Genomic DNA, 18,593 nt, shown 5'->3' with positions numbered 1-18,593 from the left:
CGTTTACACGCAGGCTTCCCTGGCTCAGTGACACTGTTCTGTAACGTCAGAGGGGCCAATATTTGATTGCACTGTTGCAATTTGTGTCTCACTCATGCTGTTCCTATGGACTGTGAAATCCTAGGGCTGCGTCAGGGATTTCCAGTTTTGGAGAGGTCCATTCTGATAAATTAGAAACGAAAACTCTGGAGAGATAAAAATGCAGGACTCGTAGGACGGATGTGATGGGTTTCCTTCTCGGCCAAAAGTCCAGACGACTCCCTGAGGCCCTCTCATCCATCTTCTGCTTGCCAGGATTTTTGCTAGGATAATTGCAGCACCTCCGCCTCCTCGCGTGGGCTCTGGCCAGTGCCTTGGTGACCTCTCAGAGGTGGTTGATGGGGTTAAAGGTCCCCGACTCGGAAGCTGCTCCTGCCATGTCCAACCAAGCACCCAGCGAGCTCTGGGAGGACGCGTGGAGGGGAGCGTTCTCGGACAGGGACAGCATCATTGCATAAGCCTGGAGGAGGAGAGAACAACGCAGAGGAGATGTGTGAACGCACAGCAGGGCAGCTGGAACACGCCGCGGGCGGCACAGCACCATCGCACCACGCAGGGTTGGGTGGTGGCTGGGCTAAGAACCTCGCCAGCAGGTCTGAATTTACATCCGCGCACCAGGATGACACCCATCACTCCAACTGCTCAACTCTGCCCGAGTTTATAGGCAGCTGTAGGGTCAGCGAGTGAGTTTGTTTTGTTCTTAAAAGAAGTACACCTACAGATAAGTAGCTAAGCAAAGCCAGGGCCCAGGCACACACCCCAAAAGTGGGGTAGCAATACCCACGCTGGCTGTACCCCGCAGGCAGCACACGGACCATCCTGACCCACCGCCTGGGCTGAGCCCGCTGGTACCTGCAGAAACCCGCAGGAAATGCTTGCTGGCGTTATCAGGGTGTTCGTATGTTCTTATTGGGGTAGATCTACTGCTGCAGTGAAATGGTTAAAAGCATCTGCTGGGAAAAATGCACCCAGACTTCCGCTCTCTATAACAATCTGCTGGCTTCTCTGTAACCTGAATGTAATCCCTCCTCATCTCATACACCTGCGTGTCCCTTCACAGCCCACTCGACAATGATAACCTCACACACAGGTGGTGGAAGCCAATGTAACTGCCACCCACGACCTGGAGCAGAGCAGGACAGGGTCCCACCCTCCCTGCTCTGCACTAGCCCCTCTGCAATGCCGTGGTGGCCGTGCAGCCCTCTCCTGTGCGCTGAGGCTGCGCCCACGCACACACAACCCTTCGCAGGGTGACAAAAACCGTGAATTATCTGCGACATCAGTACAACAGGAGGGCTCTTAGTAATGCGACTGTACCGGTGACAATACCAACCAGTTATCCCACTTTAGCCTCTCCTCTTAAAGCTGAGAGTCGGAGCTACTTGTCAAGTCAACACCTTCGTGTGCTGTAGGTGTGTGCTGGAAGAGGCACGGCTCTGCAGTGTTAGCGACATGCACGCTTCTAAAACGGCTTAAAAGAAAGACAGCCACAAAGGAGAGCTGGGCTGCTCACACGAATGTTCATTTACTATTTACTACAATTATTTAAGTTACTTATTGTGATGTGTGAGCTGTCCTGCATCTCATACACTATAAAATCGATTCAAAAACCAAAAATATCCCCCACCAACCAAGCCTAGGCTGGACCTCACCGTGTAGCACAGATTTTAAAGAGCAAGCAGTTCCTAAATAGTTAGTACATTTGGCATATTAGTAACAGGACACACATAAGAGTCAGGCAAGTGGCTTGTGATTAAACCAGTTTCACCCAGAAACAAGACATGGTTCACATATGATCACATATTACAAGTACAATTCCTGCTTACGGGAAGGGGAAAATAAACCTTAGCTAGAGGCCAGCTGCTTGCTAATCCTACCGTACGTGCTGGCGGCAAGCTAGATAAAACATTCTGTCATATACCTACCTGGTTTTTAGCCTGCCTGTACAGAGTCTGTTTTATTGTCTCAGAGTCTAAGGTGGAATTAAACACATCTTTAACTTCAAATGCTTCCTCGGCTGCTTTGCGAAGATCCAGCCCCTTCCCAAAATTCGGCATCTGCTCCAAATCTAACAAGCCGGCTTCGTCCTCCTCAATACACCTGTACCAATGACCAGGGGAAGGGGTGACCTGTTGTTAGCTCATCTCGCCAACGGGGGTGTCGCTAACCCGCTGCCGGCATGCACATCCCATGGGGGGCTCACAAGCCACATGCGTGAACTGACCGACAGACAAACACAAAAACAACACAAAATGCAAGGAGCAAAGAAAAAGTGGAGAGCAAGACTACGCACAAAGAAGCGTTAGTGCTACGGATAGTTGTGAGTCAGCGTGGCTACAACCCCCTTTGGTCTTCTGTCTGGAGATGGCCAATTGCTGCCCACTCCCTGACATGGGTGACACTGATCAACGTCTGAACAACACTGCTGCGTTCTCTTTGAGTTGCAATGAAAACAGTGATGCACTGAAATCAGTAAGACACTACTTTGCATCATGGGCCATTTGTTACGAGCACCAGTTGGGAAACGGAGGCAAACTGAGGCAAAAAGAAAGCTAAGCCTACACTGTGTGCAACAAACTTTCATTCTCAAGGTGTCCAGGCATGGCTTGACCTTGGGAAAAAAAAAGCTTCACTTTTTCCCAGAGCTCTGAGAACTCCAGTAGAAGTCAGCAAAACTTTGCTACAACTAAAATGGGCAGAGCAGCACAAAACGGATTGTGTACGTACGCCTCTTCCTTCATCCTGCCCAGTGTTTTAGGGAGAAAGACATTATCGGCTGAGCTGTGGTACCCTGGAAAAGCTGGTTTTTATGTTGGACTAACTGTTCTCCTGATAGGAACTTCTCAAGTCTTGGCTATACACCTGACCACAGATTCTCCTTGCAGTCCACTTGTTTCATGTCCCCCACCATGGTGAAAATGGAAATCTCTCAAGTGAATGCTTAAATCAAACTGGAGGCATGACACATGGCTCAAAAAACAAAACAACAGCACCCACGATCTACCACTGAGACAGGGGCAGAAGCCTGAGCCCCGTTTGACTTCTCAAGGGAATGGTCCTCCTCACCTTCGGGTGTGGTCAAAGCTCATGGTGAGAGATGTGGGCTCTTCATCTTCTTCATCCTCAAACGCTCCTCGGGGTTCTGCAGTGGGTGATACCGTTTCATCCTGTGACTTCCCCGTCAGGCTGTCATCATCTTCCTCTTCCAGTTCTTCATCTTCATCATCCACATCTTCTGTTTTCTCATTTGCTAATCCATGACACTGGGAATTGCCATCAATGTCCTGGATTTCTGGCCTGAAACATTTGGTCAAGGGGGGGGTAGAGGAAAGAAAAGAAAAAAGATAAGATGCCAAATGCCTAAGTCATGCACTTCCACTGCAACGCAAGACTCTGATAATTTAATTCTCTGAATACAGAGACATATTTATGTACATACACATATTATTTAAACTGCAAGGAAAAGGAAAACCAACACGTTTCAGACATTTAGAACCCAGCCTTCACAGTGTCTCAAGGGCTAATAAGCATGTCAGCCCCACTGCTTGTCACACTAGAATTTTGTCTAGTCTGGATTTAAATGATGGTTTTCCATCTCTTAAAATACAACCTCTGTGGGACAAGCGGCTTTCCTCCTTCTGTACCACGGTATTCTAACAATCTCCCTTTGAGTGACCAGAAGGAGGCAGCTTCCTCACAGTGTAATCGAACAGCCAGCCCAAATCCTCTCTCGTATTATTTTTGCTATTTGCGCCCGTATGGACCTAGAGGACCCCACAAAACTAAGGGTTTTACATTACGTTAAGAGGACGAGGGTTGGATCACCAGTGCTATGGACTTGGAACCCAACAGGATGCCCCCAAATGACATAAAATGAGATTGGCATCTTCACCAGAAATTTTACGTCAGCGTGTTCCACACTTGTCACTGTTCTTTACGCGGATCACAGCATCGGGTGGATTCCTCAGACTGACATTTTGGACTTACACCTTGGTATTGGCATTAAACAGCCCTTTGTGAAAACAGGCTAGCAGCAGGTGAAACATCACTCAAGTCAAAATAAGGCTCATGATGTGGATAATTTCAAACAAAACTAACAGACTAGAGAGCAGGTGGCTCCAGTTTCCATATCAGCACTCTCTGACCAGTGACGGAACAGGCCACGTGGCTTCACGGCAGAAAGTAATGGTTCAATAATCACATTTTTATCCAGAGGAGAAAAACTCTCAGCCATGGTTAACAGTACATGTCACCAGATAATTGTATTTGCTTGTCTACCTTTTATCTGCTAAAGTTGATGCTTGATTCATCTCACTATTTGCAATAAAATTTCTGATTTCAGAGAAATACGAATCCTCTTTCTCATCTAAAAGTGCATGGTTGTCTGATTCCGAGTTTGGGGAAGAGGCACTGGTCCCAAGGTGGTTTGTAATGACTCCAGAGTGCTGGCTCACTGAGGGGGAGAAACAAGAAAAGAGAAACAATCAGACATTGGCAAAGCTATCATTAAGAGGAAAAACAGAGGAGGAACATTACGCAGCAATCCTCTCACTGTATATTTACAATTTAACATTTAAGAGAAATCTCATGGACCAAAGCTGCCAAAGGAAGCTCATGTTTTCCAGACTCAAGCTACAGAGAGAAACGTAGGCGATATTTAGCATTAACGGATGGTAAATACAATTTAAGAACCACTATCCACTGCATAGCTGTTTGCCTATAGCTCTTCCGTATTTTTTTTTCCTAGGCTGGGAAATCATTTAGTTGGCTTCAGCACAGGAATTTCTTCCTTCAGTTTTTATCTTAAGGCAAAATCTGTTTATCTTCTTGAACTTCACACATAGCTACAAACACATTTCAGGCTGAAAACCCTTGGCAGAGATTGACATGTCCACACCAGCGCTGCAGCAGGAGACCTCACCATGTGCGGCTGAGCTCCCCGGACAGAGTCCCCAGGAAGTTAGCACCATGATGGGTATTTTATGGATGGAAAAGGGCACGTATTAGCACCAGACCAAGAGCTTGGCAGAGCATGAGCACGTGTGTTGCAATTACGCACCGTGGCTGAAGGCATCTGTGGTGGCACGAGGAGCTGGCGTTTGTGTTCTGCTACCTAATGATATCCAGCCTTAAGAACCAGGGTTTCCGTGAAGGCTTCCCAAGGACCAGAGAGACCAGACCATGGTGTCTTCGCCTCCAGCGCCCCACCAGACCCACGCAGGCATGCCCTTTCCTACCTGGAACATTCTCGTGTTCGTGTTTCTTAAGATGCCGGTCCAAGTTGGTCTGCTGCCCAAAGCATCGGTTACACAGGTGACATTTGAATGGCTTCTCCTTGTTATGGATGTTCCGAACGTGCCGCTGGAGGTTGGAGGAAATGCTGAATGACCTGTCACAGTATTTACACCTGAAAAATAGAAGCAAATGCCAAAGAGTGCAACGTGAGGAAAAAAAAAAAAAAAAAGAAAAAAAGAAAAATCTGACTATCAGAAAACCAGAAAATGTTGGTCTATAAATCTTCACTCGGCTGAGGACCTGGGAAGCACAAGGCATTAATCATTCCAGACAAATCTGATATTATTGTTACTCAAGGAGCACAAAGAAAGGATTAGAATTAATTAAGAAGTGAGTCGTCCAAACAAATAAGAATTTTAAGCAAAATAATTACTTTTCCACGCATGAATGTAAAAATAAGGAAGGTGAATTTATTTCTTCCACCCTTCTGATCTTCTAGGGGAAGTAGGTGAAATATGGCTGTTAGGGAGGAAAAAGAAGACAGGAGCAGAAGAAAGAAGGGAGGTTAAATGTATAAAATAGTTATTAGCTAGCATATCCCTACATGACAGAGTTATCTGGACAGACAGAACACTCCAGATTTATTTGTGAAATTCCTTGTGGTACATAAGCTGTAGGCAGTACAGCACGCCTCTAAAGGTAATTCTGGGTATTATTATAGTACAATAGCTCCCAAGAAATACACCGTAGTTTCCAAACAGGATAAGATTTACTCCCATGTAGCAAATATCTGGTTTATGATGAAAAAATGTGGAATGTGAGGAGCCAAGCCAGAATGTTTAGGGAAACTGCTGAGTGAAGAAATGTTCCCGCTTTCAAACAAACCTCTGCAGGACCCCCGGCAGATGTGCTGGAAGCTTGTTCAAAGCTGCCACCCCCCTCTCTGGATTCAGATCCCCCCCAAACACAAACTGGGCTTTGCTAAACCCCGGTGCTGGGTGGACTGGGACTGTGCTCCTGGCCCGGCGCGGAGGAGGCGGTGATGGACTGAAGAGGGCAGCTTTGCGCCGCGATGGAGAGCTGCGCTGCTAAAGCCACAGAAAATCCAATTCCCCCGAATCCGCCCGAATCCCTCATTAGATCTCCCGCTAAAGATGTCATCTGTACCTCAACAAAGCCGCTCCCTCATGGCTGTACTTCCAAACCCCACGAGAAGTAGAATCCTTCTCCACTCCAGCCCTTTGCACGTCCTGTGCTCTTATGGGGCAAAATAAAAACTGATCTTAAGCCTTCGTAAGTCCGGAACAAGCCCACTCACTGTAGCAGCACTGCTCTGTGCTCCTCTGAGAGCAAAATTTGTCCCACAGAGCTGAGCTGTTTGATAAGGCAGGAAGATGGTGCATTTGTGCCCGGTTAAGGAATGTCATTAGTTCATCATGTGAAGAGGGCACCAAGAACTTATCTTGTGCCTGTGTCATTCAAGTATGAGTCTGGATTTGCCTCGACACTCAGGACACAGTATTGTTCCCTACAAGGACAACAGGTTCAAGTGTGGGAAAGAGGTGTGAGTGTAAAAAATCTATGTTGTGAAACACACACACAATTTCCAGATGTGCTACAGCTGTGGTTTTTATTTGGTCTCTAAAAATAAATTGATAATATTTTTGGAAATAAATAGAGATACACTTATGAAACACTCTCTCGCTGAATGTTTATGGATTCCATGTTCACCTCCAAATTTCCTACTGTTAAATCACCAAAAACAATAAAGTTATTTCCAATAATGAGCCTCTATTATGATTAACCTAGGAAGAAAGCAAAATCTCTTCTTAAACCACAGTTTTCTCAGACTTCAGAAGTTTTTCATTTTGTCAAAAAACACGAATTGAACAACTAAAGAAAACAAGAGGTTACTTGAACACCAGCAAGAACAAGCACAGTTTATACACAGAGAGTTAAACACGCACGCACTCCCAGCCTTATTCTCCTCCTATCTGCTACCAACCAACAGATCTGCGTTCGGGAGCTGCCAGGCTTCAGCAGCTTCTACTGCTCAGCCCTTCAGGAAACTGCAACGTCCCCAGCAGCCACCACCCCAGCACCCCTGTGTCTCCGCAGGACTTTCACGAGCGGTTTTGCCCAGCTCAGTTCTACTGGTACGGTACCAGCAGCCCCCTCCTTGCCTCTGCCGACGCCCAGGGTTTCACCCCCGGCCTGTCCCACCAGCTCCAAGCCCCCCTAAGCCCTGTCCTGCATTCGTGCCCGGCCCCACGGCAGCACGGGTCTCCTGTGTGCCCGCGGCTGCCCCGGGTGCCCACGCCGGCGCTCGCCCACATCACTCACACGAGCAGCTCCAGCGACTTCAAAGGGAGTGGTTGTGTGCGTCAGGCTAGAAGGAGCTGGCCTCCCGTACGGCGATTTATTTAGATGTTCAGGAAGCCTTTGAAAAGTTTCCTCTGACAGGCCCTCGCTCTAACTATGAGCTATGTGGATCCAGGGTAGGGTAGGGAGAGGGGATAAAGAGCTTGTTAAAAAAATAGAAAACAGAGGGGCATTCGAAAGGAGCCATAGCTAACGTCTGCAAGCAGAGGGACGAGGGAGCCGCGTGGTGTTATTTGTGGTCCCAGAGGGGTCGGTCCTTGGATCTCTGCTGGTTTTAATCTAAATAAATGGCCCAGACAGAGGAACCAGCTTCAATTCAGGGAAGAGGTGAACACAGAGGCAGGGGCAGAATAAAACTCTAAAGAAGCAGTATTTGCTTTGTAAACACACTGACAAAATGCTAGGAAACTTCCTTCCTTATCACTCTAAAGTAACACACCAATGGGCTAAAAAAATATAAAGTGGGAGTGAATGGTAGCTGAGAGCAATCCCGAGCTGGGAGCTCCGAGGAGTGGTCAGCAACCCCGAGAGCTGGGGGGAACTCCGGCTCCTGGTGTATCACGACTGGAAGGGGAGAAATAGCCAAAAAACCCCATCAGAACGAGCAACCGCGCTGATCACTGTGTGACTGCGACAGTTTGGTGACACTTCAGACGTGACAGTACGGCATTTGCTCACATGCTTTGTAAAGTCTCAGCAGCGTGACAGCGTTTGCAGAATTTTAAACTCATTTGATGATCAATGCGAGCGGTACGGACAGAACTGCAGCAACAAAGCACAAAACACACGGACAGCTGCTCTTCCCCTGAGAACTCCTCAATCTCAAGTGCATTTATACTGGGGGTGAATTCAGGCTACATTTAAAAAAAAAGAAAATGAGAAGGAAGAGATTTTTATTGAGCTATGTGCAATCTGACAGGGTAGACGTCAGCTTTAGCTGTTAGTTCCAGGTAAGTCCAACATGATTTTACAAGCCCAACTTATTTTGCATTGCTCTAGAAGAAACAGTTGCGTTTGATAGTCCTTTTTACCACTGGGTTTTGAAATTCAAACTACTGGGTTTTAGATCTGATGTGGGAAAGAAGAGAGAAAAGCAGCATGTCGAATTTCCCTGTACAGCAGTGTCTTTGAGCCTTTTCAAATCAGTTGATGTTTAGGACATAAAGTGCATTACCAGGTATTTCTTACTCTTCAAAAAACATGTCCAACTTTCCCTTTAAAAAAAAGAATTAATTTGTGTCCTTATTGCTCATGTGCTACCAATTCCTACTTCATACATAATTAAACAGACACCTGGGAAGTTCAGGTGCCTCGGTAAAAACCACATCACTTCTCAATGACAACCAGGAATTAAAACCAAAGCACCTTCTGGCCTGCCTTTTTCTACACTTGGATATTTGGTCAGTTTATGTCAGCTTTAAGAACATTTTAATTCATATTTGGATGAAGATAGAACACTTACAGAGCCAAAAGAAAAAACATTTAAACAATCAAAAGAAAAGTTTTAAGAAAGACATCAGTAAACCCCTGAAAAGTCAGCAACCTCCTTTTACCTGCATAAAGCCCACCCTTAAAAAGCAAGCTTTCAAAACAATTACTGCTGCAAAAGTTGGAAATCTCAGTTCTCTGAGAGCAAAAGAAAATCAATGATAATTAAGCTCTTCTGTAAACGCAGCACTAACTCTCAGGAGTGCTATTATAATGCAACATTGTCCAGAAGTCAAACCTCTATTACAAAAAAAACACACAGTCCATTTTCTGGGAGAAGACCAGATCAAATAAATCTTTATTTTCCTAACCTTTGTTAAGTTGCAAGTCTCCTTTTTTGGAAGAAAACTGAACTAACAATCTCTGAATAATCGGGAGCGAGCATTTTAGTCAGACAGGGGTGCACAGTGAATACACAGCATTCATTCAAGGCGTATCAAATAACGCAACTGAAAAAATCAGAACGGGGAACGGTTCCAAAATATATGTCTGCTTTGGAGACTTTTTTAAAAAAAAAATTTTAATTTATCTAATGTCTATACTCAAAATTCTGTGTGCCTCTGTATGGAAAAAAAAATTTGACTCCGTAGGTACCAGGGATTACAATGTGGGAGAGAGTAGCTTCTGAAGTTAAACTAAGCATAAAAATTTGATGTATGTGACCACACGGCCTCTTGCTGCTTGTAAATGTGTTTGTGTTTCTCTTTATATAATAACTATTACATTAGCTTTGTTCTGGACTGTGTATGGAAACACCGTAATATTAGCTCCCAAAAATGAAACCGTTTGAATTGTCACTGTTGTTTGACAATGTGGAAAACACGTTACGGAAAACACAATGTTTGATTTTCAGCGAGCTCTCGATTCATCATTCATTCAGTTTTGCTCACATGTCCTTATTCTAACAAGAAATCAATCAAAGCATTTTTTTTCTGAAGTTTTTTGAAACTAAATGCAAAACACCAGGAGAAAATACTGGGGGAGAATTCCCAGTTGGTCTTCCATCAGAAATATTCCTTCCTATACCCACGTACACACACACACACTTACATATATTTTCTTATGAGTTTCATTCGTATTTCAGACACTCAGGAAACAGGGATCCCATTAGGAGAGCCAGCACCCGCCGGTGCCCTGCCTGCGCCCAGGCTGCTGGGCAGGGGCAGAGACGGGCTTTGCCATGTGCCCTTCGCACAGACACAACGCTAACTGAAGGATAACCATCAGCTCACCGTGTCCACAACTAGCAGAAAATAGTCGTTCAGCTCCTACCTTGAACACCTGAGTGTGAGACAGTGTGTGGATCTCCCCGCGCTGATGACTCTTTTTAAACTTTGCAATCTAAGGTAAGACACTCCCCATCTCAGATGTTAAAGCAGCTATACTGCAGGGCTTTCCTTTCCTTTTGTTTTTTGATCCACTACTCCAGACACCTCTGATATGCATTAGGAAAAGAAAGAAAAAAGTCTAGCTAGACCCAGCAGTTGACTCACTGGCAGGCCCTTCAAAACAGCCCGATTTTCAGAGACATTCAGCACCTTCGGCTGTCCTTGAGATGAATGGTTAATGTGAGTGTTAAACAACACTGCAAATCAGAGCACTCCTTTGCCAGCATACATCTAAATATAAGTTAAGTGTCTATCTTCAGGCTGCCAAGCCTGATTATTTTTGGCTGGCACACATCATATACAATCCTATGAATCATTATTTGTAATGCTACAGGACTGCGGAATTATGTTGGCACAGCTTTACAGAAAGGAGAAAAAATAACAGAGCGGTGAATGAGGAGTGTGTTGGGAAAGGGGTTTTGTCTGGGGGACAGCATCACCTGTAGGGCTGCTCTCCAGTGTGTGTCCGCAGATGCCTGGTCAGGTTTGCGGAGCGAGGGAAGATCTTCCCGCAGTACCTAGACGGGGAAAGCAAAGCAGCCATCAGTGCACGAAGCTCCTGCCACCCCAGGTCATTTACATGCTGCATCACCAGCTCCCAGCGACCTTGCTGGTTCTGACACCCCTCCCAAATGTGACAACCCCGTGAGGCACCAATAACCCCTGGAGGAGAACGTGGAGGGGAGAACCAGCAGAGCCACAACTGCCCAGAATAACAGCATGAGACACTGGTGTAACCCACGGCCATCAGACACACGGGAACTCGGCTGAACTGCGCGCTGGGTGCAAGAACCTCCTGCTTGCTTGACCCTGGCACTCAGTAACTGAACGACTACCTTGTTCCTGTGAGAGGATAAAGAGTGTTTAATTGCTGCCTATTCATATTTTTATAGATCTCCTTTCTAGCCCTGTTCCTTTGCTTATTGTGCAGAATCTGCCTGATCATCCTTCTCGGAATTCAGAGCAGTTTCTTCTGGATAAATGCTGCAGTGTTGCATGACTGTTATCAAAATATGTTGCTGTGAGTCTGACAGTCCTTAGAATAAGGAAATGCAGCCATAGGAAATGAAATAAGCAAAGGTACTGTGTTCCATAATACACCTGATTCACAGTAAACTCAAAAAAAGGGAGGTACAAATAAAAACACTAATTGGGAAATAAAATACTAAAGCTGAAAGGTTACTTCTGTGACTATGAAACCTGATGCTGTTGTAGAAGGAACATACATGTCAATTTTCTTAATTTCAGAGACATTCAGCACCTTCAGATGTCCTGAAGATGAATGGCCAATGTAAGTGTTAATCAACAATGAATATCCAAATGTTTGTGCTAGCCTGTATTTAAGCTGCGGGTAGAAACCTCAAACTTTTAAATACTCAGCTGAAATTTGAGCCTAGTGCTTTCGTGGCAAGTTGAACATAAGAGATGCATCAAACAAAATATGTACCCACGCACTGCACCCAAGAAAATCGCAGCAGGAGCCACCCCAAGAACCTTTAGCAATCGCAGGTAGAACGGTGTAAGCAGATACGGGGTTTTATTTCCCTGGGGATCTGCTCTGATACGAGCTTTTAGAGCTGCAACGGATATGTAAGTATTTCTGTGGATATAACTATGTTTGAAAAAAGTGGTTGACTGTATGGCATTTTTTAAATTGCATTATTTTGCATAGCTGAGAATGCGCTCACGCTGGAAACTTTGGCATTTGCTACCACACACAAGAGGCTTGGCTGGGAGAATTCTGTTTGCTTGAGAATCTCCAGATCTGCTCTCAAGGTTTTTAAAAATTACAAAGAAAATAGAAGATGCTGATTCTCTACCAGACAAAACAAGCTATTTCAGAGCGAATTAGTCATCAGAATACTCTGTTCTAATTCTGTTGCTTCTTGTTTTTCCTCTGTCCCTGCCGAGACAGCGCAGATGTCCAGGGGCAGTTGCTCCGTTGCACGCGGGTGTGTGACGCAGGTTCCCAGCCCGGCTGCTCTCCCATGGCTGGGGCACGGTCTCGCTCCCGTGGGGTGCCCCTGCCCTTACCTGCAGGTGTATCGCTCCTTGCCCTTGCGCAGGATGGGGTCGGATAGCGTGGGCGGCGGGGATCGGAAGTTGAAGGGGTGGTGGGGAAGGGGCTGCAGGGAGGTGCCAGTGTCTGCCTTCATGGCTGCGAAGCTCTCCAGTTTCTCTGTCATCGTTTCTATGGCTGACATCTACAAGGAGAAGGCGATACCTCATGTCATAAAAATCCACAGGAAGAACAATGATGCATAAAACACGTCTTTTAGTATGTTGATCAAAGCCTGTCGCTGATGTTTGCTCCTGCTCTCGAAGCCAGCAGCACAGGGTGAAATGGAGCTACTGCATCCAGCCAGGAAAGGGAGAAATAGTGGATCGGGCAGAGAGAAATTGGAAAAGACACAAATGGCACAGTAATGCAAATAACACAAACGCAGTAGGCACCAGATCTCATAAATCAGGCACCAGTTTACCTTCCGCGATGTGCTTTTGCTTGTTTTCAGCATTTCAGATTAAAAACTATCTCAGAACACGCTTGGCTTCCCTTTTTTCCAGGGATGACACTGAAATCAGACACCGTGGTCAGCTGCTGGATGTGGAACTCACCGCCCAAACCCCCCTCTCACACCAAAGCAGGGAGGTTTGATGTCTCACACAGCACCCACCACCCTCCCCTGGGCTCCGAGGGACAGTGGCAGCGGCCATGGGTGCCAGGGAGGCAGGGGACTGAAGCTGGAGGGGACAGAGAAGCTTTGGGCAGGAGGCAGAAGAACCCTGGCCAAAGCAGAGCGGGAGGGAGCACGGAGGAATGCATGACCCTGATCGGGGAGCAGAGAGAGGAGAGGCTGAGGCTGGAGGGTGAGGAGGGAGCAGAGGGGAGGAGGAGTGAAGCTCAGGCTCAGGACGGAGCGGGGCCACAGAGAGGTTGCCTGGAGAAGAGGCCGACATTTTAATTGTATGTCAGAAAGGTTCAGAAGCCAGTAAAAGGTGATGAAAGGATGGGTGGGAGATGGCTGAGCTTCCTGGAGGGAAAGGGAATTCCAGCCAAAATACTCGACGTGAGCTGTGGCTGGATGAGTTATGGGTTCGGAGGACCAGGACCTCCACATGGAAAGCCTGTTCAGACGGGAGCGGCAGAGATGTGACACCAAATGAAAGGCTTCTGAGTGCCTTTATCAGCTTTGGGTTGTTCTCACACAAACACTGGGGTTAAATACCACACCAGAAAGAGGGAGAAAGGGAAAAACCTGGAGATACAGGAGAAGGGGAGAGTAAAAAAGAAAGAAGTCGGCCTATGTGCAAAAAAAGGGTACGCATAAAAATCCTACCTAAAAAAAAAAACCCTTTTACTTTCATGAGAGCAAAACAGGAAATCCAAATCCAAGAGAGAAACGTAACTCGGAGGCCTGGCTGACATCTCCAACGTGCAGTTTTATGCACTCTTGAGAGCACTTTCAAGATGCCAAGCAGAAAGCAGAGATAAAACAAACAAGGCAGCAATAAAGCTGCCTCCTCCCCGCAGCTGACATCACCGGGAACGGGGGAGCGCGGGGGGAGCGCCAGCCCGAGAGCCGGGGACAGCCCGCGAGCGGAAGGCAGTAGGAAGCCATATATCAAAAGTAGATGCTCTATTGTACAGGAAGGGCTGACCTTTTGCACGTTTACACTTTATTAAACTGGGCTCGGGGAGGGGGGGAAGAGAGCCAAGATATTGTTTAAAATGTATGACTATAAAAAAAAGTTGTCTTAATCACCAAAGAATACATTGTGGAAGGCTGACAACCATTCATAAGCTGTAAAAAAGAGGAGTAGTAAAACCCATTTCTCGATAATAGATCCACGGCCCCTTAGTTGGAGGCTCCCAGCCCATGATAAATAGTAAGTAATACTTAGCGCCAGCCACTTGAAAAGGTTACTCGATCATTTACAGCAAAGGCTCTGCCCCAGCTGCCAGTCATGTAACAAAACCAACACGTTAAAATGCTATCCGGATCTTTCAGAGCTATGCCACTCAGCCCTTTGCCGGAGTACCTGGAGATAGCTTTTGTTGTGCCCTGTTCTTTAGGCACTTAGTCAGAGATGTTTGCTGGCTTGATAGCCGTAGGCTTATTTTAAAATTCTAAACACCGGCCACAGCCTCTCCAGTGGTAAAGGCACTTTACTATTTAGGGAACAACCGCCTGGTTACAATAAAAAAGAAGGGGAGAAGAAAAGAAACTTAACAGGTGAGAAAAGTTTTTTCATTAAGTTATCAAAAAGTTACACCATTTATGTTGACCAGAGTTTCATTTAAAATAGACAATGTCAGAGTAACTCCCATCAGAGCAGAGAAACTACAGTCAACGACTGGCTAAGAAATAAAAGTTGCCTGAAATTCATTTTGAGAGAGAGAGCATCTTCTGAACGCTCAGTCACATCTTTTGGCTTAATCACATCCCAGCCAGGGCCCTCTATGAGAGCTGGGCAACTATTCACAGAGGAAAACGCTGAGACCAGACTTGTGTTCAGAGCGAGAGAAACACATGTAGAGTGTGCCCTTAGCTGAGCTGGTACCTGGATGTTGGTCCTAATGAAGAAGCCAGGAACAGGAGCCTCTGAAAATACGATTTCTTAGGAAAAGATCCAGAATAATACAGGATGCGGATGTGATAGTAAAAATCTCACATATTCTTGACCAAATGACCAGTCCTTGTTCACCAAGTGATTACCCAGCATGGGAACAGCAACTCTCGAGATCAAGTGATCTTTACCCAGCAACCCACTTCATTAAAAATTAGTTATCAGGAAGTTTCGGGCTCGAGTGATTGTAAAGTTTAGGCTATTCTGTGTGATAAGCTATTAGAGATAACCAGACCTTCCACGTTGTTTCGCTGCCATGGGAAGAGGACGTGGTCAGGGTTTCAGGAACAATGTTAACAACCTTCCACCCACCGCTTGCAACTGCTCAGGGTCTGGACGTTTCTCATCGTCTCGTCGGGTTGCTTTGCCACTCTAGCTCCTCCCTGCTATCAGATTCTTTACAGGCAGATATCCCCACTATTCTAACTCACACAAACACAGGATGTTCCTGGCCAGCCTGTCACCATTCTCCAGCCTGGATGAAGGAAAAATCGGGGGAAGTTATTAACCAAACTCTGAGTCTGATGCAAAACAATGAGGGAACTAAGTTTAGCTGTGAAAGCAACCAGGATCCAGCTTTCACAAACCTGCCAGTTATTTATCTAAGGTGGGAAACATTATCAGAGGAGAACAATGCATGTGAATATAAAGGAGAGCACAATACCGAGCACAGAGCTCAGCTCCCAGCATGTGCTCACAGCAGGAGCCGGAGGACAGCTGGTGCCCATCGCCCTGGAGAGGACGTCGGGCAGCGTGGGGCAGAACTCGCGGCGTTATTATTGTGGAGTGAGGGATCCTGAGGGCAAAGAGTATCACCACCTGTTGGAGAGTTCAGCTACTGCTTATAAGAGAAGGGCTTTTGTAAACTGGGCTTGATTCCTGTCAATAGCCTTGGTTGGACTGGACTTAGCTGTGCCCTTCACATACTGGTTGGGCTGCCCTGCAGGCTGCCATTCCCAGTCCACCATCAAACGGGAAAGCTGTCCAGCACCTTTTGGAGCAGGCAGAACCAAACCTGGATTCTCCCCTGCCCTGCACTTTCACACCTTCTAGATGATGTGAGGGAACATCAGGCAGGTATAAAATGCCACCGCGTGGGTGCTGGACAGTCCTTCCCCGCTTTGCACCGCTGCAAATGACTGCACGTGGTGTTCCCAATGAGAAACTGATGTCAGGGTTCCGGCATGCGAAAGGGGAGTCTGGCAGCCCACGTGAATTGTCCAGAGCTCAGCCCTGCTCTTCTGTTAACACAAAAGAAACAGCAAGGTGTAACTCCCATCATCCCCAAACCAGGTAGGAAATGGAAAGTATTTGAAAGTAACCGGTGGAAACCAGTGGAGCTTCCAGTCGGGCGCTTGGATGAGAAACAGCCCGATCCCAGTGACCTCTTTGTACCAGCTCCATCCCAAACTTCTTGGCACTGAATCAACACCACATTCTAACGTCACGGCTTTTACCTGGGGGTGAAAAAGCAGTGGGGAGGGTCGCAGGTACTTCTCCTTGAGGGCACCCACAGGGTCCGTCACCTTCCGCTTCTCCACCCTGCTGGACAACAACACAGAGGGTTACATACCTCACAGGGCTTCAGAGAACAGCCAAACCACGGTCAGAGGTGTCTAAATTATATATATGAGGCTGTTCTCCTACTGACACAAATGTCTTTCTTCCCCTTCTACCGGATACTACAAATTACGACCCACATCACCCCACAAAAGGCCCTGGAAATGACATGAAAACACAGCCCCTCCTTTGGGCAGTATTTTTTTAACCATCAGACTGATGACTAAGAAAACATTTTGGTCTTTCTATGTGAGAACTCATGGCTCTGCTATAGCGGTTTATAAGCCTCTGCTGTTGTGGAATGTCATGAAAAAAAATTACATTCACAGCAAAAGCAATGTTTAAGCAGCAGAAGCTCTAGAGTCCACAGCAGGCAGCTACTCCATGGAAAAAAATTATCTTTGAGAGTTTGTCTTTATCCTAAGAGTTAACACCGGGCCAGACTCTGCAGCCCCAAGTGTGCTGGAACCATCAGGTGTTTCATATTTATTTCCTCCCTTGCAGCTGAGATCTAACTTGCCTTGGGTTTATTTGGCAAGCACATGCAGAGAACAATTTAAAAAGTTAAGAACAGGGGGGAGATTTCTGAAGTGACTCAGGACCTTCTGCTGTCACTTTGGTCCATTCCAATATTCCAGCCTTAAGCATCTTACTATGCAGAAACGATCCTAAAGTTAGGCTCCTGGTTTTGAAAATATCAGCTTTCCTTGCTCAACACATTCTACTTGCAGGGAAATCGTAGCGTGGAATCACCCAAAACGAGAAACTGAAATGTCCTCTACGGGAAAAAATGTGTTACGAAAGTAACTCCAATAAATGCAGCTGCATCTTTAAATGACTGGAACAGAGTCCATCCCAGCTAAACCAGCAGAAATCCAATAGTGAGAGTAATTTTAACTACATTAGTCCAGCATAAATGAGAGTAAATTATTTTGCTGCATTTCAGCTGATTGGTGTGTGGATCAAATTACCGAAGAGTTTAAAAGAAGAGTCATGCAGAGTGCTCTTTAGTGAACTGTATTTAATCTGCATTTAATTTTCCTTAGGTAGAATAAAGAGCTGGGTTTGAAATGCAGTCGTCATTTCTGTGCTTTGGAAGGTACGTGTTTTTACGGGCGTGAGTTTTCAGAAAAATGACAATCTGTAAGAAGTTTTTCCCTGACACCAGTAAAGCCGTGCAAGCGACACCCCAACCAGTGAAGCATCACCCTCTGTGACCGAAATCAGGGGAATGCCCCCGGACGCGGGCAGCAGAGCCAACCCCACCTGCACCACCGGGAACCTAAACCCGCGGTGAAGCGACAGCGTTTCACGCAGCTTCACCGTCTCCCCGCGTCGGGTACCAAGAACACGACAAACGCACAAACTTCCTCATCAGAGCTGCATTCCGTGGTGACCGGAGGATTAAGCTGATCCTTTCAGCCCCGTGCCTGAGAATGGTACCTTAACGAGGCCGAGCTCAAAACTGCCCCGATTTCAGGCTGTCTGGCTGCATTAAATTATATCACCAGGAGAAAATGTCAAGGATTTAAGTGGCCTTTGGGAGAAAAACGAGGGAGCCAAATGATGTGGGAGAGTCCGATAAAGAGAAGTTTAGAAACAAAATATTTCCATATTTTTTAAGCTGGGACTTGGAAGCTCTGCTGTTTAGCTCATTACATCAGAAGTCTGATTCACAAGCAACTCCACCACCCACTTTCTATTTTAATGTATTACTAAAACTATATGCATCCCATGGAATGCAACAAACGATGCCCCCATCCTTCACTTCCATCTGTCTTCTGGACCTTTACAGTTTTCCCGAGGCTGCTATTTTAATTGGCAGCGGCTTTGTCAACCCATGTTATTTTAACATTACTGCTGAGAATGACC

At 46.2% G+C, this 18,593-nt stretch overlaps 1 protein-coding gene across 1 annotated transcript in view; it reads right to left on the bottom strand.

Moving 5' to 3' along the window:
• Nucleotides 1–364: 364 nt before the first annotated feature.
• PRDM16 (PR domain containing 16) overlaps nt 365–18,593 on the bottom strand; it is a 35,207-nt gene continuing 16,978 nt past the window's right edge. The window contains exons 6-13 of the mRNA XM_010077864.1: nt 16,619–16,706; nt 12,567–12,736; nt 10,973–11,050; nt 5,277–5,446; nt 4,318–4,492; nt 3,106–3,336; nt 1,965–2,139; nt 365–499 (exon numbers count right to left, since the gene is read on the bottom strand). Of these exons, the coding sequence (XP_010076166.1) occupies nt 365–499; nt 1,965–2,139; nt 3,106–3,336; nt 4,318–4,492; nt 5,277–5,446; nt 10,973–11,050; nt 12,567–12,736; nt 16,619–16,706 (1,222 nt within the window). The remainder of the gene's footprint in view (nt 500–1,964; nt 2,140–3,105; nt 3,337–4,317; nt 4,493–5,276; nt 5,447–10,972; nt 11,051–12,566; nt 12,737–16,618; nt 16,707–18,593) is intronic.

This window comes from Pterocles gutturalis, unplaced genomic scaffold (genome assembly GCF_000699245.1).
Source record: "Pterocles gutturalis isolate BGI_N339 unplaced genomic scaffold, ASM69924v1 scaffold3081, whole genome shotgun sequence".
Lineage (NCBI taxonomy): Eukaryota > Metazoa > Chordata > Aves > Pterocliformes > Pteroclidae > Pterocles > Pterocles gutturalis.
Note: the sequence above shows the minus strand (reverse complement) of the source record. Positions and strands in the feature narration are given on the sequence as shown.